Source organism: Aptenodytes patagonicus, chromosome 4 (genome assembly GCF_965638725.1).
Source record: "Aptenodytes patagonicus chromosome 4, bAptPat1.pri.cur, whole genome shotgun sequence".
Lineage (NCBI taxonomy): Eukaryota > Metazoa > Chordata > Aves > Sphenisciformes > Spheniscidae > Aptenodytes > Aptenodytes patagonicus.
The window spans coordinates 16118780-16143440 of record NC_134952.1 but is presented as its reverse complement, the minus strand read 5'-3'; the positions used below and the strand labels follow the sequence as shown (position 1 = coordinate 16143440).

The 24661-nt window shown below is 36.7% G+C and overlaps 1 protein-coding gene across 2 annotated transcripts in view; it reads left to right on the top strand.

Moving 5' to 3' along the window:
* The window catches only part of BOD1L1 (biorientation of chromosomes in cell division 1 like 1), a 38291-nt gene that overhangs the window by 4965 nt on the left and 8665 nt on the right, over positions 1-24661 (top strand). For both annotated transcript variants that reach the window (XM_076335955.1, XM_076335956.1), the window contains exons 6-19: positions 1272-1441; positions 2504-2627; positions 2987-3131; positions 3810-3885; positions 4811-10976; positions 13099-13166; positions 14708-14777; positions 17383-17426; positions 18384-18471; positions 19585-19664; positions 20344-20425; positions 21428-21501; positions 22856-22931; positions 23012-23046. In XM_076335955.1, the coding sequence (XP_076192070.1) occupies positions 1272-1441; positions 2504-2627; positions 2987-3131; positions 3810-3885; positions 4811-10976; positions 13099-13166; positions 14708-14777; positions 17383-17426; positions 18384-18471; positions 19585-19664; positions 20344-20425; positions 21428-21501; positions 22856-22931; positions 23012-23046 (7298 nt within the window). The remainder of the gene's footprint in view (positions 1-1271; positions 1442-2503; positions 2628-2986; positions 3132-3809; positions 3886-4810; positions 10977-13098; positions 13167-14707; positions 14778-17382; positions 17427-18383; positions 18472-19584; positions 19665-20343; positions 20426-21427; positions 21502-22855; positions 22932-23011; positions 23047-24661) is intronic.

The window sequence follows — 24661 nt, the reverse complement described above, 5'->3', positions numbered from 1 at the left end:
TATTGTACTTATTTATGAGAGAGAATTTGAATGTGGAATAGGTAGTATTTGTGCAATTACAAAAGACGAGTAGTGGACATACTTTGAATATTTTTTTAATAGCTTGATATATTCTAAACATTGTAAATCTTATTTGTACTACAGTATTTCCTAGGCGACAAAAACACTTAATGGTGATGGATATGTCACTTTCCTATGGGTTTTTTTCCCCTCCCTTCTGCCATGAATTTGGTATAACATTGGAGTGCTTTGTTTGTGACCCCAGGGTAGTGGTTGTAGCTGACTTTGTGGATCACGTTGGTTTTAGAGCTTTAGGATTGCAGGCATTTTCCAGTTCTACCTGGCCACAGTAGAAGGAGCAGGCATGGATCTAACTTTAAGAGTTTGGAAACACCAAATCTTTCCACTGACTGGGTTACCTTTTTGTGTTCTCCTTGTCTAGAGCAGACCCCAGACTCCGATTTCTGCAGATGTGTGGCTTTTGCAGTTAATAAGACTTTCCACTTCATAATACAGAGTGCCTTAGTACCTGAACGAGTTGTCTCTAGTATGCTGTGAGCTTACCTTTTCTGCTCTAAGAATATTATTTAGAAGCACTGAATTACTTGCATATTCTCTGGCTTTGGTGTTACCTTTAAACATTGTGTTCAGTTATGACTAAATATTTGTGAAGTGAAAACAAGCCTTAAGTATATCTCAGGGATACAAATAATTTGTACAGTGTGGAGCACAAGTGTTTTTGCTCTATTTCTAATAATCCTGATAAAACTGAAAGAGATGTATTTATTTTTACTTGAATAATACTTACATGAGTATAAACAACTGTGTTTTGTGTATTTCAGTAAGCCTATCTAGTTTTCATGTACTCAAATAATGTACAAATTTTTTTGGTGTAGGGTAGAATCTTAATTTAATACATAGCGGAAATTATATTCTGACTTCTTATGCGGTGCTAACTACTAAAGACTACGTAAAAAGGCAATGTGATTACAGGCAAGAGGGTAAGCCCAATTGTTGTATCCCAGTTTATTCTAGGGTTTGTATCTTGCAATTTTTTAGGTGAATGGTGTGTGCAAACACATGAATATACCTTTCAGGTTTTCATAATCTAGTGATACTTTGATGTTAAAGGATTTAATTTTTTTAACTGTTTGGTTTTAGAATAAATACTTGTTAATGCATTTTTAGTAGCTTTGCCTCCTCAAAAGTTACATTGAAAGCACTGCCTTAATTTATCAATATATCTCTGCACTTCACTAACCTTTTTTCAGATGAAGAGGAGAAAAACAGTCAAAGTAAGACAAAGCCCCATGCTAATGAGCTGAGTGATGGGAAAGCCAAGCCTGTTCGTCATGCTTATGTTCGCAAGCCTTTCTTGTACTCCAAATACTTCAGTGATTCTGATGATGAACGAACTGTAGAACAACGCCGTCAGTCTATTGTAAGTGTGGATTTTGTTACTGCTTGCGTTCTGGTTCCTTAAACTTTTCAGCACAAATTCCACTTCTTATTTGGTGGTGGTTTGTGAGGGGGAGTCTTCTGTTTCTTCTCACTTATTCCCCCACTGCCTTGTGTTACAACTGCCCCTCCTTCAGACTTCCACCAATATTGCATGATCTGCTCTCCAGCAAAGCACTCTGCTGGTTATAGTTTGAAGGCTTCTGGTGGTGAAAGCAATGACACAATTTACCACCCTTTTTCGCCACTCTAAAATGAACAGTCTTTTGGTGTAGAAAGAGGATTTACTCATTACATGCAGTGTCTTCACAGAATCACAGCAATAGGTGGATTCTTTCTCAACTGAGTGATTTGATAGGGAGAGTAAGAACTGCTGCACATATGGAAAAACTGGTCTTCAGTAGATTTAATGTATGTAATGACAATTTGGGTGGAAAAAGTAGCCCATATCTACCTGCAGCCTGCCTTCAGTGGGGTTTTGTGTAGTTTGGGCTTGTTGACTCCTGCAGGCTACTTCATTACATCATCTCTTTACAAGTGTAGTTCTTGCTGTCCATAAAATCAGTAGTTTGTAGGAAGTCTGCAACCACTGAGAATGGAAAGAGAGGTTTAAGCATGTTCGCTATGTTCTGTGGAAGAAGAACCAGCACACAGAAGAGGGAGCAGCAGTTCTTTTTAGATCTTTTTTCTTTGGCTAAATATATATTTTTAATAGTTATATATATATTATATATATATTTTATATATTTAATGTATATATTATATATATATAAATAAAAAATAAGATATATTCTTTGAGAAGGTCTCATAGCCTCAGTCTGCGGTGTTAAGCGGCAATGAAACTCTGGAACTCAGCTAGTTTCACTTCATGGAAGTATTAGAGGATTCCATTAACTTTCATATAATGATTTCTAAGGACTATTTATTTTTTAGTTTGCCTCAAGCTACAATGTTCTATTTTCTGTGGGTTTTAGACATACATTTGTAGTCAAAGAATACTCTTTGACCTAATGGTAAATTGTTTTCTTTGTTTTTCTACCTCCAGGCCAAAGAAAAAGAGGAGAGACTCCTAAGAAGACAAATTAACAGAGAGAGACTTGAAGAAAAACGTAAACAGAAGGCTGCAGAAAAAACAAAATCCCTGAAAACTGGACATCAAAATGCTAAAGGTATGAGAAGTGTAACATCAGCCCCTGTCGCCCTGCTCTCGCTCGCTCTGTCTGGAAAAAAACATTCAGCTTAAAATATTGGTAATAGGTCTCTAGTCTTTTCCCGTAAAAACCCAACATTTCAACAGTGATGTAACAGAACAATGTATAATGCAAATTGTTAATACAAAATTCCATATCTTCACTTTTCATATATCTTTCCATATATCATTACATTGCTTAAACACAATGAATACCTGTATACACTAGTATTCTCTGCTACACATTAGTACTCTCTGTACTGCTTTCAGTCATGTTTATAGCTGAAACAGTAATATAGTGACATGCTTATGTATTTCACTCTTTGTGTATTATTTTAGGAAAAAGTGGCTTGAACTTAGAAGAACCTTCATCAAGAAGTCTTGACTCAAAAGCTACTGGTACCAGCATTAAGGATGTGCTTAAAGAACAGAAATTTTTGGAAAAAAAAGTAGCCTTGAGCAGAAAAAGAAAAAGAGATTCAAGGTATTCGTGTATTTGCTCAAAAGGAATTAAGTTTTTGAATATTCATTTTTGCAGATTGAAAAGGTTCTCTTCAACTTTGCAGTTAGCCTTACCCATTTTAACAATTTCCTCTTCAAATATTCACATAATTTTATTACTAATAAGTGTGAAGTTCAGGCAGAAAATCGAATTATAGCTGCTTAAATATATTGCAGCTCAGACTGCAGTAGCAGCTTTTATGTGGCTTTTCACACACAATGGTACTAAAGGCATGAGCATGGAGAGCTTTTAGATGTTTGTGCATCTAATATGTCAGTCAACTTGGTTTGGTCTTTAAATTGATGTTTTACATGGATAGGTACATGTGTACATATCTGTCTACATACGGGTATATATGGGGCAAGGAGATCTCTTATCCATTTTACAGGGACAATGGTAGTACTAATATTGTCATACCAATATTCTCTGCTTTAAAGCACTGATGTCCAGAGGATATCTTTGAAGTTGGTACACATAATTTTCCAGGAGAAAAAAGCTTGGACAAATTGGCTAGTCAAAAGTTATGTGATCATGTTCTATTTTAGTATTTTTAGCGTGCATTTCTCTCTCTCCTTCAGCTTTAAAAGCAGAAAGTTTACAAACTAATGTTAGGCTGATACTGATTTTTCTTTCTTTTAATTGTCCAAATACCTGTTTCAGGCATGCTGAAGATGGCTGCAAAAAGAAATATGAGCCATCTGAGGAAGATTCTAAAGAAATGCAAAAGACAAATGAGGTATGCGTCTCTTAAATATAAACCTTATGATCTTCCTTTTTAATTTTAATAGTACTTGTTCATATGTGCATACCAAACTACGTAATATTGCATTCATTCTTATGAATTAGTTTTTTTCCTGCTCGTTCTTTCAGTTGCGTTAGTTAGTGATCTGACATTGCATTCAGTAATGTTTTCTGAATTCCAGTAGCCATTAAAATAATACAGTCTATGTATTCAGTGCTGATGCATGTTGTAGTAGAACACAAGATATAGTTTAAGCCCTATTCTGTGAAGTATGTTGGGTTTTTAAAAAGAGCAAAATGTGTCTTATATGCAAAGACTTGAGGAGCTTGATCTATTTAAACTTCTCACTGGGAAGTTAAAGGAAAACTGAATGTAGTCCAAACACTAAAGGAAAGAGAATTTTTATGGTAAGAGTTTTTACCAACAACATTATTAACAAAAAAAAAGTGATAGTTGGAAGTTCAAATGGAAGTCTAGATTTATCTTTTCTGGGTTTTGGGGTGGTGTTTGGTTTTGGGTTTTGGGGGTTTGGGTTGTTTTTTTTTTTTAAACAGACAGCATAATGGCTGTTTAAAGTAACTTACGGAGTACTTGAAATTGTCGTTGTCCATTTAAAAATCCATTTAAATCATTTTAGAAAGCACAATCACTTTATAAAGAAAAGATACTCAAGTTCAAACAGACTGCTTAAGGTTAACTTCTGTTTTTTGGATTTTCCCACAATGGCAGATAGTTGAAATGAAAATGGCAAGTTTCATTTTCTTACTGACTATATTTTAGGTGAATTTTTATTACAATGTTAAGTGTATTCTCTAGTGAATTGTTTTTATGGAGCATTTGCCCTTAACAATTCTGTTTGGTCGTGTAGTGAAGGAACTGTGTAACATTTGCTTATATACATAAAAACTTTCTTTTGTAGACTTGTGAAAAAAATTCTTCGAAAGAATTGAAGCATAATCATGGGAAAAGTGAAATCTCTAAACAGCTTAGAAGACTTTCGGAATCGGTGCATTCAACTGAGGAAAGCAAAAGTGATTCTAAAGCAGAAAAAGAACACAAAAGAAAAACCTCCACCTCTCTTCAGGCTGAAGGAGCCCAGCAGGACAGTGAAACAAGGGATCCAAAAAGACAACTGGATAGAGCAGAAGTCAATGCTGAAGAACTACAGAAGCAGAAATCCATATTTAAAAACGAAAAACACCCCAAAAAAGATAGTGACACAGAAATTCAACATACGAGAAATGCTGCCAAAAAAGAAGCCAAGTCTTACAGAGATAAAAATGAAAAGGAAAGAACTGCTTTAGAAGATAAACTTTCTTTAAAGCACAAATATAAAGGAGACAGTATTCACAAATCAAGTGAAGATGTTGAACTCCATTCATTTGAGAGAAGTTTGAAAGGAGAGGATGGTGGTCAGAAACATAATCAACAAGTAAAGGTTTCCTCAGATGACAAATCTGAAAGAAAAAGTAAACACCGAAGTGAACGGAAAATATCAGTAACAGGAAAAGATGGAAGAAATATTTCCGAATCAACCTTAAAAGCTGAAGAATTGCTGCGTAAGGAAAATAAAAAAGACAGACATCTCTCAACTGAAAAATCAAGAGCAGAATACAAGTCCAAAAGGTCCCTGAGTGATTCTAGGCCACAAAAGGATTCCCTAAGTGCCTTAAAGCAACTTGCTTCTGCATCACACAGAAGGAGCGAAAGCTACTCAGAAGATAAACATGAAATAGAATCAACTAACTCTGATTGTAATTTGAAACAAGAAGATGGTGTTCATAAAGATAGACGAAGATCTAAGAGCCTTGTAGAAGACAAGATTTTGTTAAAGTCTAAGTCAAAGAGTCATAGTAAACAATTCAAAGCATCTGAAACAGAATTACAGGAAAACTTAACAAAACAAGAGACTGGTCAGAAACTAGACAAGAGCATGGAAGAGAATGATTCAGATAAGCAACACAAATCCAAGAATGAAGACAAAGTTTTTGAGGAGAGTGGTACTGAGTTTGAGCTTGTAAGTGGCACGCAATCAACTCAGGGATCACAAAAAGACTTGAGTCACAGAGTTAAGTTACATTCTGGAGAAAGAGGATCTGTAAAAGAGAAATGTAGAGGCGATAAAGATTTCGGCAATTCCAAACTAGAAAGAAGGTTCTCTGCTGAAGGTCACAAAAGCAGAAACTTAAAGCACAGCAACAAGGAAATAAAGAAGAAGGAAGAGAGTATCAAATTGGAAGATAAAGATCTTAAAGAAATGGATAGTGGGCATGAAAAAGTATTGAGCATCACAGTGGCAATGGATAAAAAACAAAGTAAGAAGATAGCTTGTGAAAATAGAAAAGGCAGTATATCAAATCAAGATTTACTTGGAGAGGAAAAGCAATCAACTAGCACAACCGAAAGCAGCCATGTTCCAGCCCCACAAAAGTCAAGTATGAATGATGACTTGCATTCTGGTCATGAGGAAGAGCTAATGGAACTTGATTTGAAACAAACAAAAGTAGAGAAGGCATCTAACATCGAAGGAAAAAACATTCAAAACTCGCTCCAAGCCACAGATGCCAAGTATACAGCAAAAGAAAAAATACCTCTCTCTATTTCAAATAAGGAATTAAAACACAGCTTGGCAGATCCTGAAGCTTGTGAATCGCAGTTTCTGCCTGCAGCTGAAAAAACTATTAAACAAGAAGATATCCCTAATAAACAAGTTGGTGCCTTAGACACTTTGTCCAAACAAGCTTCCATGGATCAAGGACCCAATAAACAAGGGGCTTATAAAATGAGCGTTGTGTATGAAACAAGTGGTAGACTCTTACTGAATGTTCCCAGTAAGGATCAAGCTTCAGAAGATAGCAGAAGACCAAAGAATTTAAAAACTGTGATAAATTCTAATTCAGATGATGCTCCTTTAGCAATTAATCCTTCTGGAGAAGATGCTGCTGATGTGAAGTCCATGGATATGGATATCTCAGAATTTACAGATTCCTTGGGTAGCATGTCTAAAGAATGCCGTAATTCAGATGGGACTTCTTTATTTGAAGATACTTTCACTTTAAAGAATGATGCAGCACAGGTTGTATACATGGAACAACAAGATAGTGCAGTGCTGAGTTCTATCATGAAAGACAATGGTGACAACACCACTATGACAAACAGTATAGAAAAAGATAACGAGGTGCCCCGGCCTGATGAACAGGCAATGGAAGATAGTACAGCTGGGTTACCTAGTCAAGAAGATTATGGTGAAGCAGCAAAGCTAGAAAGCACTCAGGGAAGTGAGTTGAAAATAAAAGAGGAAAACTTGATGACTGACGTAACTGAAGATTGTGGAGATGTAACAACAAAAGAACTTCTCCTAAAAAGAAAAGAAAGAGAGTGCTTGGATACAGATCCTTCCACAAAGGGAGAAAGAAGCACAATGATGGATAATGTGGAGAAGAACAAGGTGCATGTGGAGAAGAACGAGGTGCATGATGTTGATGAAATGATACAATCTTCCTCTGTGTTAGTGCCTGAAAGAGTTCCTGAGGCAACAGTCAAAGGCTCTGTTATAGCCAGTGGGCAAGAAGGGAATGGTGAGATTGGCATGCAAGATAAAAATGAAAGCAATGCAGTAGGTACCAGTGGAGGAAGTAGTAAACTTAGTTTGTTGTACAGCAGCCTGCAAACAACTCCGGCCACTGTGATAGGAACTAGCACAGAAAAGATCATTGAGAGCACTGTAATGGCCACTAGTACAGGAGGAGAAAGAGTTGAGGGTGCATCACATTCTGAAAAGGACAGTGATGCTACAACCACTTGCTCAGAAGAAGAAAGCGAGGTGACAGTAATCTGCACAAGCATAGAAGCTGATGAAGGTTTCACAACGGGCATATGGGTAAAAAGTAGTGAGGGCGGCAGTTTCGTCACAGGAGCGGATATTGGTGAGTGTACTGTTGCAGCAGCTGAAGAAGGCGGTGGCAGTGTTGTCACTGAAGGATTAGCAGAAAGTGAAAGTTTCCTAACAAGTACAGAAGGAGAAGAAAATGGTGACTGTGCCATGGTTGATGCAGAAGAAAGTGGTAAGGATTCAGTCAACGCAAGTGGAGTAGAAATTGAAGACAGTGTGAATAGTGCTGGGGCAGAAGAAAAAGATGATGCTGTGACTAGTGCAGGCTCTGAAGAAAAGCGAAAGACCTCAACTTGTGTAGATACAGGCAAATTTGAAAGTTCTGTGTCCTGCTTAGGTGAAGTGGAAAGCGATGGTGCTGTAACTAGTGCAGGGACAGAAACAGGTGAAGGGTCAACAAGTGGTGACAGTTCAGGTGAATTTAGGGGCAGCGTGAGAGCTGGCCAAGTAAAAGAACACGAAGGTACTGTGACTTGCACAGGTGCAGAAGAAAGAGGTCATAACTTCATCATCTGCTCAGTGACTGGTACAGACGCCCAAGGAGAAAGCACTGTAACTGGTGCATGTATTGCAATGGTCACAAACAACAGTGCCACAACTGGAACTAGTGGTGACAAATCTGAGGATACTGTAAATGGTGAAAGCGCAGTGACCAGCACAGGCATAACTCCAGAAGATGATGCTGAAATTTCAGTAGTCTGCACAGGGCTAGAAGACAGCAATGAGGGGTTTGCTGTTTGTTTAGAAGCTGGAAAATGTGAAAGTCTAATGGACAGTACAAGGGCAAAGGAAGAAGCCAATATCACTACAGTCAGTGTAGGTCCATGTGATGATGAAGGTTTTGTGACTAGTACAGGCTCAAAAGAAGAGGATGAAGAAGGTGAGGGCATTGTGACCAGTACAGGAAGAGGAAATGAAGAAAATGAGCATGCTTCAACTTGTACAGGAATGGAAAGTGAAAATGCACTAATTTGTATAGGTGCAGAAGAAGGTGAAAGTTCCATTATCTGCATAGTTGCTGAACAAATGGAAGCTGAGTCAGGAATGGTTGGCACAAATATAAATAAGCTTACTGTTGACAGCATAACAAGTGCAGAGAAAGAAGCTAATTGTGGCACAAAGTGCAAAAATGCTAAAGGGATTGTTGAAAGCAGTGTAACCAGTGCAAGTGCTGCAGATGAGGGTGCCTTGACTGCGCATATAGGAAAGCATGAAGGTACCTCGATTCCCTTAGATGCTGAGGAATGTGAGGGTCCCATGACTAGTGCTATGGCAGTGCAAGATAAGAGTCAGTCTGGCGCTGAAGACGAACATGAGAATGCCATGACTTCCTTTGGCAGCAGAGAACTTGATGCCTCTATAAGTAGTGCAGTTCCAACAGATGAGAATTCTCTTATTCCTGCTGGCAGAGAAGAAAAAGTAAAAGGTGATATCATCTCTACCAGTACAGTAGAAGAAAGTGATGCTCCCTTACATTCAGCCATGGATGCTGAGGAAGGTCCACTTGCTGTTGCAAGAGCAAATGAAAGTGGGGAAAGCTCTATAATCTTAATAGACACTGAAGACACAGAGGTGCCTATGCCCAGTACAGCTACAGAGTTTAAAGAGTGTGTGCATACTTTTAGCAGTAAGCAAGAGAAAGATGAGTGCACTATGATTTCCACCAGTATTGTGGAAGAATTTGAGGCTCCTATGTCAAGTGCGGCTATTGAATATGATGGTCAGCTTCCCTCTGTGAAAACAGAAGAAATAAATGAGAATGCTATGGTCTCTATAGATATGGAAATATATGAAGTTCCCATGCCCAGTGAATCCAGTGCTGGAGGAGATGATAACGATGATGATGAAAGTCACCCAACTGCTAGCAGTAAGGAAGAAAAAGATGAGTGTGCTATGATTTCCACAAGTGTTGTGGAAGAACAAGTAATCCTAATGTCAGGTGAAGTCACAGAAGAGGCGATTCAACATGTGTCAGACACAGAGTCAAAAAATGAAACGGTAATGATTTCTACAAGTACAGCAGAATGTTTTGAAGCTCCTATGTCTAGTGTAGCTGTACAAGATGAAAACAAACTCACTGCTTCAGAAACAAAAGGAAGATACGAAGCTGCTATGATCACTACAAGCATGACAGAAGAATGTGAGATAGTCCTGATCAGTGCAGCACCACAAGCTGAAAGTCAGCTCATTGTAGCAGAAGGGGATGAAGATGCTATTATCTCTCCAAATGCATCAGAGGAATGTAAGATTGTGGAGACCACTGCAACTGTAGATGAGCAGTTTAGACTAGCTGCTTTCAATGCAGATGCAAAAGGCAAAGGTTCTGTGATTTTTGTGGGAGAATGTGGAGCTCCTGTGCTGAGGGTTGCCACCAACAGTGAAGATCAACACGCTGCTTCAAGTCTAGGAGATAAGGAGGAGGGGGCAGTGATCACTCTGAGCACAATGGAAGAATGTGATAGTCTCTTCACCTTTACAGTTATAGAAGAAAGTCAACTTGCTGCTGAGAGTACAGAAGTAAAAGACAAAAGTGAGGAAATTTTTAATACTGCTAACCAGATTGAATGCATCCTATCGACTACAGGCCCGGAAAAAAGCGGTAATTCTTTGCTTGTCATTGGTAGAGAGAACGAGACCCATGAGAGTGGTGTGAGGGGAGACTCGGCAGCATCTCAGACCGCAGTAGACAGTGAAATCACAGAAACAGATGAAAGTTCAGTGAACCTCATGAGTGTAGATGAAGCCCTTTGCGTGGAGATTAGTACAGAGACTGCTGTGAGTCCAAGTCCTTCCTCAGAGGCAAGTGAGGATGATGAGCAAGCTGAAGATGTTTTGCCTGAGGATGTTACATCAGAACTGTCTTGTATGATTTCAGAAGCAGCAGTAGAGAGTGAAACTCTAAGGAATGTAAACTATAAATTTAACTCAAACTTGCTTTTAGAAAGTGACTTTTCTGAAGTAAGGACTCCCCTGCCTGGGGCACAGGCTCTTTCCTTAGTTTCTGCAAATGAAGTGACTGTAAATACTAGCCATGGTGAAGTGACAATAGAAGCAGAATTAGGGGAAAGAAGTGACTTCCCTGTGTTGCATGTAGAAGAGCTATACAGCAGTGATGACAAAACGAACTTGGTCAAAATAGATGGTATTGGAATGGAAGTTACTTTTCAAAAAAGTAATGCATCCTTTAATTCAGGTGAGATTTTCTTTTTTTTTTTTTAACTCTTCAGTTTATAAGCTGTCATAAATAGATGCATTTTACCATGATTACAGTTAGAAATAACTTACACCATTCAAATATACCTGATTTCTTTGTTGGTTGCAAAATAGCTTAATATATTTAAGAATTGGTGACAAATATTTAAATAAGATGTGATTCTGGGAGTATAGGAGTGACTGAACATGATTATCTGAGGTATGTTGGAAAAAACCTAAATGTTATTAGAGTGCAAAAACGTTACTAAAATACATTGGCTTAAAATTGTGAGCTAATATGTAAAGTGGTTTGCAGGGGGTAATTATGGAGCTACAGATGGGTTTTGTTATTAACGTGTTTTGAAATTCAAAAATGCTTTTATAGGAAAGAGGGTGCATTTCATTTAGACACATGTTCAACATTTTGAAAAGGTAACTTCTTAGTAATTTTGAAGGTTAAGAGTGGCCTTCCTTAATCATAACTGCAGATTTTCTCTGGATAGTTATTTAATGGTCCTATTTGGATTCACTCTTTTATGCTCAATTTTGTGTTGTGAATACACTTGAAATGGTCCTCCTTTGTGTTACAAAGGAATCGGACAGTTCTCCTAAATAAATGAGTATTTTAAGTGAGCGATGATGATAGGTGTCTATTTTAAATAGAAAGCTTAAGTTGTGATGGTATATGGCATTAAGGATATCATATTTTATTTCCAGATCCATTTTTCTGGAAGCTAACATTTGAAATGAACTTGCATGGTTGCTAGTTCCTAAAATACCATGTAATGAACATCCTGCTATTTTCAGCCTTTCTCCTCTTTGACCCTCCAGAGTAGTTGAAGCACCAAGTTTATGAAAATTAATAAATTCTGTAGATGCCATAATGAAGTCAAGATTATGACTTCATTATAACTTTTGGAGAAATTAAACTGTATAAAAATAGTAGAGAAATCTGCTTATCTTTCTTTATACCAAAGGAAGTGGAATGATGCCGATCAAGTACTACTTTTAAAACCTTTTTCCTCTCATGTCTGTCTTTGCTGTTATTTAAAAAAAACATTTTATAATGTGAGTTTAGGTCCAGTTTCTCAAAGGTTGGCTTTATTCTCTAGTTTTATTGATATTTGGGGTGAGAAAGCTCACTCTGTAGATTTTGGGATCTTAGGAATTTGCCAAGGAAAGATGCTGATCTAGTAAACTTGAAAAATGTTATTCAGTATTTATACAAGAGACAAACATGAGCCCTGAAAATGTAAACTGCTACACTAAGGTATTTCTGTCTTGGTGCTTTGCTCGATCCTTGTGTCCATTGATGTAGCCTCTGTAAGCATCAGTGGTAATGGTAGTCTTATTCTGTGGACCGCAACCACAATTTAATCGCTTCATATGCATCATTGATGAATTATCATATTATAACTATTTCTTTTTGTTTAGGAAAAGCTTTATAAACAGGCTTCTGAAATAGGCGTCCAAAAAGGCTGTAGAAGTCATACGAAGATGCTATCTGCATGGCCTGTTTTTCAGATGTTAGAAGCATACAGCTGTTTCCCATGGGGAATGAAATGGGTGGGGTTTTAAGATTTTTCCGAAATTACGTTGACACTACCAGGAGCTACTGAGCTTTCAGTCTCTATGGAAATTGGATAATTTCAGTGGTTATGGTTCTAGGGCTTATGGATTTAGATCTAATTGTCACTTAAAGAAAAATACTATCCTTAGTATTAACTCTTAGCTCTGCATTCATTAATGCAGAGGTAATTTGCGGTTTGGAATTTGGTCGGAAAACCTGTTGGTGATTTTTTTTTTTTTTTTTTAAAGGAAAAGCAAGAAAAAATGTCAAAATTCATAAACAAGCTGTGGTAAATCCTGATAGCCCATATTTTCCAATACTTTTGTATTCAAGGAAAACATAGAAGTACTTGTGTTATTGCAGATGCCAAGTTGGGTTTTTTTGAGCTGGTTTGCTGCAGACTGACTTGCTATTGTTTCCGTTGCCTACAGGAAGGTATTAAATTCATGTGCTGTGTTCACGAGGTGGTGCTGAGAAATAGCTTCCTACTGTAGCATGAGATAAATACAGCATAATGTAATCTAATAATTTTAACATATTTCTATTTCATTAGGCAATAATGCAGCTTTACCAAAGTTGGCAGAAGAACTAGAATTTGAAAGTAACTTGAGAACTGATGAGGTATTTATGTTATTCTGAAAATTTTGACTACACTGTTTCTTGTATGATTACACATCTTGCTAGGGTTTCTTACTATACCTTTTGATTTTTGTGCAGAAAAAATGGCATTTGAACTTCAAAACTTTTGAAGGGTCATTTTTCAGATTATTCGGCTGTACTTTTCTAAGCAGCTGGCATTTAAATTGTGGGCTGTCCGTGTTATTCTGTGGTAGAACCAATTCCCTCCTTCATCCATGCTCCTTCTGTGACCATGACATCAAAGTTTGCTTTCTTTTTAGAATTGGCCGTACTGTATGCATGTTGCTTGTGATAGTACTTGTAAAATAATCATACATGCCTTAGCTCTTACAGTTGGCAATTGTTAGTTTAGTGCTTTGAAATAGTAAACATACACTGCTGTTCATTTCATTGTATCACTTCCTTGCCAGTCTTCAGACTCGTCCATTCTCTGTGTGTTTGAGGAACACTTGCTGCCATTCTATACTGTGGTAACTACAGCCTGTTATCTGCGGTAACAGAAGAGCAAGGGCATCCTGGATAATCCAGGGTGTTGGGGCTCATGGTCACCTATAGCTTGTGTAAGACCAAAGTTGAGCCTGTCTGTTTGTGTGTCTGTGCTGTGATCCATACTAGTCAGGATTCCAGATGGGTTAATTCTTCATTCAGACGCAGGACTGGATCCATGTATTCGTATCTTGCCAAACTCTGATAATAAGCATTTTGAGGGAGAACATGGTTCAGAGACTCCCAAGCATCTATGAAAGGGTGGATCTGCACAGGGCTACTGGTTGCATCTCCAGGGCAGATCAGCTGAGTATTTCTGAACCATGGTTTTGATGCCTGGGATGCACTACAGGAAAATCCAAGTCAACTTCAGTCTGGTGGGATTTATTGATTTGAGTTCCGCCTGCAAACAGCTGTACTGTTTGCCAGTATAAGATGGTCCTAGAGGTAGTATAGCCATGTTCACATGGCACTGTATCTGAGTTTACAATGTCCAGATAGGACTTAAGTACAGTTAGCTCCATATAGCATTATTTATGCATCAGTAACATACAGCTGATCAGCAACATGAATTTAAAAAACAAATCCAAACAAACAAAAAACAAACAACAACAACAAAAAAACCAAAACACGGGTTGAAGACAGTTCACTGTACCTTGTTATACATCGCAGATACATGTTTTTTCTGTATATGTGAACATTTCTAGAACATTGCTCATATTTGGAACTCATCTTAGAGTAGGCATTGCACCTTGAATTCCTGAGATTTCTCTTGAGATCTCCTTTTTTTTTTTAAACGAATCTCTGGTACCAGTGTTAACTCTAAGGTCAAGGTTAGGCACTGTACTATTCAACATTAATGCGACTTACCTCTGCCGGTGTTTCTTATTAATATTTGTACTGCTGTCTTAATAACAAAGCTTTTGAACACTTTATAGATCATGATAAGACAATGTTCATCACGACATGAGGGAGGGGAGTGAGACATACTTGTTCTGGATGTCTGCAATATTTTTGTTTCTTTTGATTTTTTTTAGCCACAACAGCCTGAAAGTCCAGGAAGTGAAGAGGGATATGTGGATCTTCATACTAACGAGTTTCAAAAAGGTAATTTTTGTGCTGATAGCAACTTACTTTTCATACCGATTTGACTATTACTTATGATGGGAGGGTTGTAGATTTGATATATCCTATGTATAGAGGGATTGAAGCAAAGCCCGCAGAAATCTTCTTCAAATGTTTCTAGGAGCTCATGTGGCTTTGCATTTGGTTTGTGGGAAAGAAGGAGGGTCAGCCTTTTCTTCCAGTGTGGTATGCTGAAAGAAAGGTGGAAAGCATTTAGGATTTTAAAAAAGTAGACTGCTAACATTCTATTTAAAATCAATAAATACAGAAAAACATTTACCCAGGAAAGATACAGAAACTTCCCCAAAGAATGGCTTTCTTCCTTATAAACTTAGAATACCCTTGTTTTGGGTATTGTGACAGGCCCTGTGAGGATATGACAAGAGTAAGTACTATATGACTTAAGTCACAGAGACTTTACAGAAAGATTTTTTTTTTTTCCCCCCCTTGCTCTCCAGAAGATTAAAGTATTTCTGACCATCCACTGAAATTTGAAGAGCACTTTTAAGTAGGTAATCACCTAGCTAGAAATCTCAATTAGTCAACTTGGTTCTGTGCTCAGTAATTCCTTTTCCATGTATTAAATTAATCTTCAGTAGGACAGAAAAAAAAAAAATCCCTGTTTCCCAAAACCACATTATTTTAAAACGTGTTACAATTGTTTGGCTTTCCTATTAAAGCAGAAACAAATCCCTACTTTGTTCCCATCTTGATGGATTTTGTGCTCCAGATGCATTACAAAGATGTTTACAACACTACCAGATGAGATTTAATCCTCAGTTAATGGAGTAACAAGCAAAACTAAAGTGAATTCCAAGAGGTACCAGAAATACTGCTGCATATAGAGTCCAAAGAGATTAAAGATACATTTCCTCTTATGGAAAGTTGCAGCTGAATGCTAAATGCTATGAAAGGACACACTGTTAAGCTCACTTCTAAATTTTTAGACCTGCATACCAAAATAACCATTTACCAAATAGAAAATAAAAATAGGAGTAAGGTGAGATATGAGCATTGGTATAAAACTTTGGATTCCTTTTTATTCTTGGGGTAGGTCAAATTCACATATCTGGTTTAATGGTGGTGTATATTCATCTAAGTGATAAGAGACATGCTCACAAGAAAGAAAATGTAAACCCTGAGAATGGGTTAGAAGAATGTGGTCTTCAGGACAGCAGATCCAAAACTTGAACCAGCTTTTCTGTACTGTGAGATTTCTTTGAAGTGCCTTAAAAACTGTGCCACTTCACATCACTCAGTCGCCCAGACAGACAGTACTTAAAATTTAAAATGTGCAGATTGAACTAGCTGTGATAATCTTGTTCCATGTAAAATGTTTAACAAAAATCCATTTGTTGTGTAAATCATGTTGGATATACACGCACTGAAGAATAATGTTTTATAGCTCTTGGTAGAGAGTTTTTTCTTTTTCTCCCCCACCACACAATAATCTCTCTTTTTATATATACACACACACACACACATATGCATATATACATATAGCTCAACATATGTAAAAGGAAGTTGTTTAAAAGACAAATGTGTGTCCTGTCATGAGTATGAACAGCAGACACAGTAATTTAGTAGTCCAACATTCCTTGGAATGTAAACAAATCATTGCTGTTTGAGTGAATAGGATCTAGCTCTTCACTTGACACTACTTTAAAAATTGAAAGATGTTGTGCAACTAAACAGTATAGCTGTGGAAGAATTGTTACTAAAACATGTAGATTTAAGAAATGAGCTACAAATTGTGTAAAATTGTACGTAGAATAGTGGTTTTATTGGATCATGGGTTTATGTTCTTACTGTAGCTGAAAGGAAAACTGCTTGGAATGTTTTAGCAGCTTTTTTTTTAATTAAAATATTAATTCAGTGCCTTTATGAGTCAGACTTTTAAGGGTTTTGTAGAACCCTCAGTGGAGCAGCTTCTTTATGATTCTCTTTATGTATCTGTATGAAATGGCTTTGAAAGTTATGGAATTTCTCAAAAGTGCAGAGCACTCATCAGCTCCCATAATTCATAATTATTTTCCACATTTTTGCGATATGGAAGGCTAAGGCTCTACCTTATCAGAGTTAGAGTACAGTAGAGTGTAGCAATTAGACAATTTCCTTATGTGCACTGTATCAGCTACAGGTCTCACTAGTACAATTATGCAAAGTTTAGTTCTCTGGAAGCATAATGTTACAGCATAGTTTTCATCACGTTTTACTTTATCCCATGATCCAGTGTCTAGGGTTGTGATGAATAAAATTCTGATTCGTTCAAATGCTAAAATTATATTTGAAATGTCAAAGTTACCATATATTTCAAAGATGACAGCCCCATGAGTACCTGTATTTTAGCCATAAAATGATTCTCAGTTATCCTGTGCTTTAGAAATCCATATTCTTTATTTTTATTTTTTTGTTCAAGTATTGTTAAAGAGAAGATTCGATGCCTCTTATTTCCAACGTTGAAAGTAAGTTTTATGTAGTTTCAGGTACTCTGGAATCCTTTCAGAGAGGTAAAGTAGAGGATACTATGATACTTTGCTCTTGCTTAGCTTTTCTGATTATTTTTGTAATTATTTTTTTTTACTAGATTTGCTGCAGAGGAATACTGCTTTAGAAAGAGAAACTTTTCATGTAAGTTCTTGGGTTTTAAACTTACTCTCTAAGTCTGTGCTGCTTTTTTTTTCTTACTTGCATTTACTTCTATTTACATTAAATATTCTCTAAAGGAAAATACTATTTTTGTATATTCAGAGCCTATGTATATTGAGACTGTGCAGCTGTGTAGGTTGATGTCTAATTATTTAGACATTATTTGCCAGTAAATAAATCTTCTTGTATTGTTGTTCCACAGTCTATGACTATTTCAAGACTGTTGTTAACTGGCAGAAAAGAGAAGCTTCATTGTCCTCCTTGAGAACAGAGGACAAAAATAGAGATTATTCTTGGGGCTTTTGATCAGGACTAGAAACCTGTTATTTTTAATGGAGTCTACTGTGATTTCACAATAACTTGGAGCTTATAAGTATAAAAGTATACTTATAAAAGTATAAACTTTCCCAGTCATCACTGGGAAAGTTGTATCTTGTGGAGCAGAAACAAGACATTTAACACAGATGACAATCTAAAAAATGTGTTTGTGGTTTCTTAGACTTGAGTAGTAAATTTATTTGTTACTATACTGTAATGCTGGTTGGCCACATTTCTGGTGCTAGTGAGATACTTCTTCTGTTTCTGCATGTTCCTACATGTCCTTTTAAATCCAAAATTTTTTTGTGTGAATTGCCATGATAAACTGCTTTTAAAGAACATAGTAGGGTCCTTAATTAAAACTGAGACTTTTTTCATTAAAAATATCAATTAGAAATTCTGAAAATACTAGGAGTCAGAAGTTCTTTCATGGTGCTATCCTATAGTAGTAACACTACTTGAGCTCTAGGAATAAATTGCTTTTGTAATACTGCTACTTTCCATTTTAATGCATGTTATACTTGAAAGTAGCAAGTAGGAAAAAGTTTTTCCCTTCTGTGTTTATAAACTTTATGGAAAAAAGAAGGTAAGGAGTTATCTTTCTGTGTGTTTTATGTGTAGGTGGAAAACTTGGATAGCCAGATAACTGAAGAACATAGATCTAGAGGAATACAATGTAAATCTTCAGGAACAGTGGATAAAGAAAAATGTAAGTGATGCAGAACTACATGAATTTGTGTCAAGCTTTGCTGCTGCAAAACAAAGTTCTACTGCGATTAGGCCATAAAATGGTATTTTGGAGGAAAGAATGGAATATGGGGAATTCCAAACTCCAAAGCAATTGTTCTTCCCAAAACAACTTTTAATATTACACTTAATATATTTGATAAAAATACAGTAACAAATTTAATACTGCACGGAAGAGTATTATAGTAGCTTTTTTGATCATAAGTGAACAAACTTTTTTGTTTAGACTTTAAAATATTTAAAAAGGATAAAATTAGTAATTAAAACACAGGGAAGAAACATAAAGCTGAGGAAAGCTGATCATCGGAAGAAAATCTAGCCATTCAGTAGACTTTGTGAGGCTGGATGCTTCCTTCTGTTAGATTGGAAACCAAGTTTTAATGTAACCTTTTATCTGTCTAGAAGCAAAAAGTGAGAAGAAAGTCAGTCCACTGAATGGCGTAAATGTTTCTAAGTTAAAGTTAGATAAAGTTAACTTAGAAATAAGTTAGACATTTTGTTGATATAATAATTATGAGACTGACTATGTAATATCTATTCAAGCTCTGCCCTCAACTGCTTTTGCCTTTTCAGCATCAGAACAATTAAAAAAAAAAATTAGGATAATTAATAATGTAATTTTTTATAACAGTTTTTATTCAGCTTCTAAGAATTTTGATTTGATGAAGTAAGTAATTAGAAGCCATGCTGTATTCATTATAGTGTCCCACATAGCATTAACTGTTTTCTCTGTCTCTGGGTGAGTTGAAGTTAAGGTTGATGTTTTATTTCTTGATGTGGTACCTGCCAAATTTCAATTTTGAGCTTATCTTTAAAAACAAACAAACAAAAACCCAAACCCCACCCGTAACATACAAGAAACACGGAATTCTTTTTTTCTAATTGTTTTGTCTTTTCAAAGAAATCTTTTCAAAGAGGGGTTAGCATAACTTTCTGTTCATGTTTTTGTAAATAAGACTGCTTTTCAGAATCTTTTGAATCACGCTAATGATGAGCTGATATAAAAGTGGCATCAAAATCTGACAAATGCAGAAGGCACTTTTGTTAACACTTGAACTGTTGTTTGGTTTTGCAGGCAACCAGCTGATTGTTCAGGATGTGAGAAAAGATGATGAACAAAGTCAGTGTTCCAAAACAAAGCCTGATAACATTAAGGTATTTTCAAGAACTTTTTTTTTTTAATGTTCTGCAATTGTAATGTAAATAAGATGGAAGTCTAAGTTTTTATTTCTATAGCAGTTTATTTTGGGAGGTATTTTCATTATTAACTGAAACTACTTTTGCATTGTCTTGAATACAAAATAACTGACTATAGAACGATACTCACTTTTCAAGGGGGAGACAATTTAAAAAAAAAAAAAAAAAAGGCAGAGGTCTGTGTTGTTGAGCACAGCACCTGAATCCCTCTGAGGTGTGGTGGACCGATTTGCACAATAGTTAGGAGCTCGGGATCGTGTGGAGCATTGCTGGATCCCAGCTGTCCAGTCAGTTCAGCATCTTCATGGTCATACTGATCAGAGATCTGCAAGAGGGTGTTGGACTTTACCCGAGTTCTGGGTTTGCACTGATCCCTTCTAAGTCAAAACAGGAATTCAGGACAAAATAGATGTTCCTTTTAAGAGCACATGCAGAATATTTGGGCCTATCTCACCCATTGATTTTGATGAAGCTTCTCAGCATCAACGTTTTTAAGAGACGTTACAAAATCTTGATGAATAAAATAACCACTTGCGTATTGGGGTGTGGGTTTGGGGGTTTTTTTGTATAAGTAACTAACAATGATCTTTAATTTGTAGTGAGACACTCTTTTCTTTGTTGTTTCAAAATAATGTAGGAAGTTATTTCAGGTGATACAGCAGAAGTGTCCAAAGAAATTGATGTAAAGCATACACCTAAAAGTACTATAGAAGAAAAAGGTAATGAAACTGCCCATTCTCGGTAATTTTCTGAACCCATACTGAATGCTAATTTCTTTTCATTTGAATGATTCTGAGAGAAATTAGGAACTTGATCCCAGTTTGATCCCAGCAACTTTGATCCCAGCAAATACTTGTTTATATTCTCTAGTTGCTGTCTGTTCTATCACTGCTATCAAATAATGCATTAATCCTAGTTCCTTTAACAGTAAGAGCAGATTTGATGTTTCTGCTGTGCTATCACCCGTCCACTCCGTTATTGCTTCAGTATGTACCTTGGGTAGGAAAGCTAATTGCAGATAAACAGGTGGATAGGGAAATAGCATGCTCAGGGTATGTGACAAGAAGAACTTCGAACTCTGACCACAAATAAGAGGTGTCCTTCCATGAAAAAACCATGACACATTCACCATCAAAATTCAGTCCTGTTTGTTTCTGTAGAAAAACAGGAAAGAGTGCGCAAGTTGCACTGTCGTAGTTGACTTATAAATTGCACTAAAATAAATAATAAAAGATGGTGTGTCCACAGTATTAATAATGTCTTTGAAATAACTTCAGTCTGTCTGTGTGAACAGTGCGAGTATCTTCCCTAATGTTAGTTTGACCTATTAACAGTTTCATCTCTCCAGTGAGCATGTTGACAAGTCTGAAACTGTTCTGCAATGAGCTTGTATCCTTAGCTTCCTGTTTCGTGGAATGTGGGAGAAAATTGAATAGTGGCTTGTATTTATCTTACGATTTTACAGTGGGTCACACTCTTGAGCTTTTGTTTTTACCTTAAATTAGAAGACCTAACTCGTCTAGGGTTAGGGAAGCATTCTGGCAGACCAATATATTGTTGCTACAAGGCAAATAGTGTTAATTTCTGATGGGTGGTTTTTAGGGAATTTTGGGCTACAGAATGAAATAATGCTTTTAGTGCAGAGGTTGTGGCTTGTACCTTTGTCTAATAAAACAAAGGTGTACAGTTTCTCTCTTCTTGTTTTTTTTGTATGTGTGAAGATGAATTTAGCATTGAACATGAAATGACTGAAAAGGAAAAGCATGGTCTAGAATCAAATGAAAATTCTCCAGAGGTGGGTGGTCTTATTCATGTTAACTAACTGAGATAATGCAGGTTCACACTGAAAATAAGTACTTTGTCTTTGTATTTTGTTGACAGCAATATTAAAACTTTGACTTCAACAGAGAAATGTGAAAATTCATGTTTGGTACTGTAAAGTACCAAGGACTCATGCAGTTCTGTGTCACAAAGTATAAACTCACAGACCATAAGACATCAGTGGCTGATTATTGAGAAGTAACTCCCTTCCTACATTTAATAGTACTTATAAATTGTATGGAAAGCAATTCTATAGAGTTGTGTTGTATAGAAATCAAGTTTTCTGAAAACCTTGTAATTGAGATGTGGACAGTTTAGTCACTAGCAAATATGACTTGGCTTTACAAAAATATTATCACTCAACAATTTTAAAACTCTTTGTTATCTCTTAGGCATATACTTGTGATATTCTACAGTGGTGATTGTAAACAAATGTCTGAACCCTAGAGATTAAAATTGTCGTTGGCCCCTAGAGATGGACACAGATCTCATAAAGACGTTGGGCTTTGTCATTTGTTTTTTTGGCTCTAATTTGCAAGTGGAAGAAAATTTAAAGAATAAATTGTTATGTTTGTTCACTCAAGGCTTGAGTCACTAAGATCCATTGTGGTGGGAGACATCGCTAGACTTTTGTAAATGCTGAATGAAGCACTTAACCTTCTTTCCTTGTAAATAGGAGAAAGTCTATTATTGGGGATTTTGTGATCTGAGATTGGGGATCTCTGTGATCTGAACATCTGACCATATTCATTACTTAGTTGTCTTTCAAAGCTTAAACTTCAAAGTAAGGGGCCTTTTTTTACTAAAGGCCCTGTTTATATAGAGAACATCACCAATCTGTATATTAGGATAACTAGGATATTGACTGTTTAATAGCACTTGCTCAACTGCTATAAGATGTAGCCTGTGCTACACAGCATTGGGAAAAGGGGCTCACAAGATACAAAGTGTGGAGTTCTCGTAAGACTGAAAAGATGTGGTGGGATATGTAGGGTAAGCCAGCAGCATTTGTGAGACGAAGTGATAGAGTTGTTGGGGGGGAAGGGGGCAGCAGGCACTGTGTTCTCAGGCATGCTTTGTGCCTGAGGCCAGCCACAGAGAATTTTGAATAATTGGGAGTTGTCTCATTTCTTGTCAGCTATACCAATGGATTTTGTAAGAGGCAGTGTCTCTTCCTATGAAACCTGCCTCATCTATATTTTAAACTGATGAGCGCTACTTCTGCCACTATCACATTATGAAGTTAGCGGCAATCTTTGTATTATATTGCTCAAATACTAAATGTCAATTACAATAACTAAAATATTTTTGTCCTTTACTTTTAATAGGAAAATCAGCCTGTAATAGTGAAACGGAAAAGGGGAAGGCCTCGTAAATACCCTCTTGAAGCTGTACAGCCTGGTGGTAAGTAGTTCATAATACCCGTGTGGAAAAACAAGGAAACTAGTGACATTCAAGTTCTGAATTCATATTTCTTCCCTCAGGTGGGGAGTCAAAAGCTGATATGAGCACTGGGAATGTAAGTGCCTTTATTTTGTTTGGGTGCATTTAAACACAGTAATTCAAGAGCCATTTATCTGTTTAACAGTTAACGGTATTTTCAGAAACATCTTAGGAAAACTTGATAATTGAGTTCAGTCTAAGCAAAAAAAAAAAAACCTATTAATAGTATCTCCTAATATAACTGAACTTTGTAAGCAAAATATACTATTGAGTCGGAACACAGCAAATAACCTAACAGGATCAAACTTAGTACAACGTACTTAATACAAATGTAAGTGTTACACTGGATAGCAATATACTTGTATGCAGGGTGAAATTCTGATTGTGTGCACATGTGTGCACACAGTTTGTGCTGAGAGTAATTTTGGCCTGAAGATCAAGGGTGACTTTGTTTTGAAAACTCGAGGGTTTTTTTTCTCTACTGGACCTATCACAATAATAGCTCATAATATCTCTTAATATCTGTAAAATAAAGTATTGTGTAATGCAGTTGTATTATCTATATTACAACGTGTACAGTTCATTCAAAAGATAGAGACGTGCTGGTTAGTAACTTAAGAGCTCACAAAACATACCTCTGTCTTTTAAAGCTCGGCAATATCTTAATTTCTTAACCCCTGTGAAGTACATTCACTGCTAAGAAAGTACTCTGTTGGGAGTGTTTCTGCAATCCAGTTGGATTACAGCACAGGGTAGTAATGGATCAGGCATGTTTGTGTAGTACGACTAGTTGGATTTATTCTGGTGGAAGGCTCCTCTCTTGGGAATTCCTGTATGTCAGAATCAATGTTATTGCATCAAAAAGAGGTGATTTTTAAAAAGGAAGTTGTATTGAGACTCATGTTTTCTGCCTGCTTGCCTGGTGAGGTGCCAGCTGGCATGGGTGTCAGAAGTCTTGGGAATTTACCTAGGCTGTAGATAGCAGGAGTTCTCGTCCCTGCTTGTTCTGTCCCCGCAGCATTTCAGGCAGCCCTTTGAGTCCTGTCACTTCTACTGGTCTGGTGGAGTTTTGTTTCAGAATTTCTTTCCTAATCAGGTTGGTTTTGGGGGGGGGGGGTGTTTCCAATGTTAATTTAATGAAATGTAATTTGAACTGGTGTGGGTTTTGATGTTTGGTATTTTGGTTTTGGGGGTTTTTTTGTTTGTCTTTTTTTCTTTCAAATAAGAATTAAAACTAATTTTAAAATCCCCCTCAGAAGTAGATACACCTTGGCACCCTCAGTACCGGAACAGAATCATCTTGTTCTAGTTCAACTATTTTAAAGGTCTTGTACCTCTTAGTGATGACTGATTGGTGTGTCAGTCAGTTACAGGCTGGCTCCAGGAGGAGCGATATCTGCCCTCCATCTGACATAATGGTTCTGTAAGGCGAGATAGTATCTTTGCATGACAGTTTCCCCTAGGCTGCTTTGAGAACATGCTGCTACTTCAAAAGCAGCGTAGACATCCTGGAGTAGTTGTTCAGTGATGAAAACAACTGGATTTTTTGGGCAGTCATCATAGGAGATTATGTAATTATACATAGCTCCTTCTGCATTCTGAGTAAATACAAAATTCTGATGATTTATAATTCTGCAAATCTGTATGTGTGATTACATAAAGTGACTGTACTAAACTTTTTTTGTATTGCT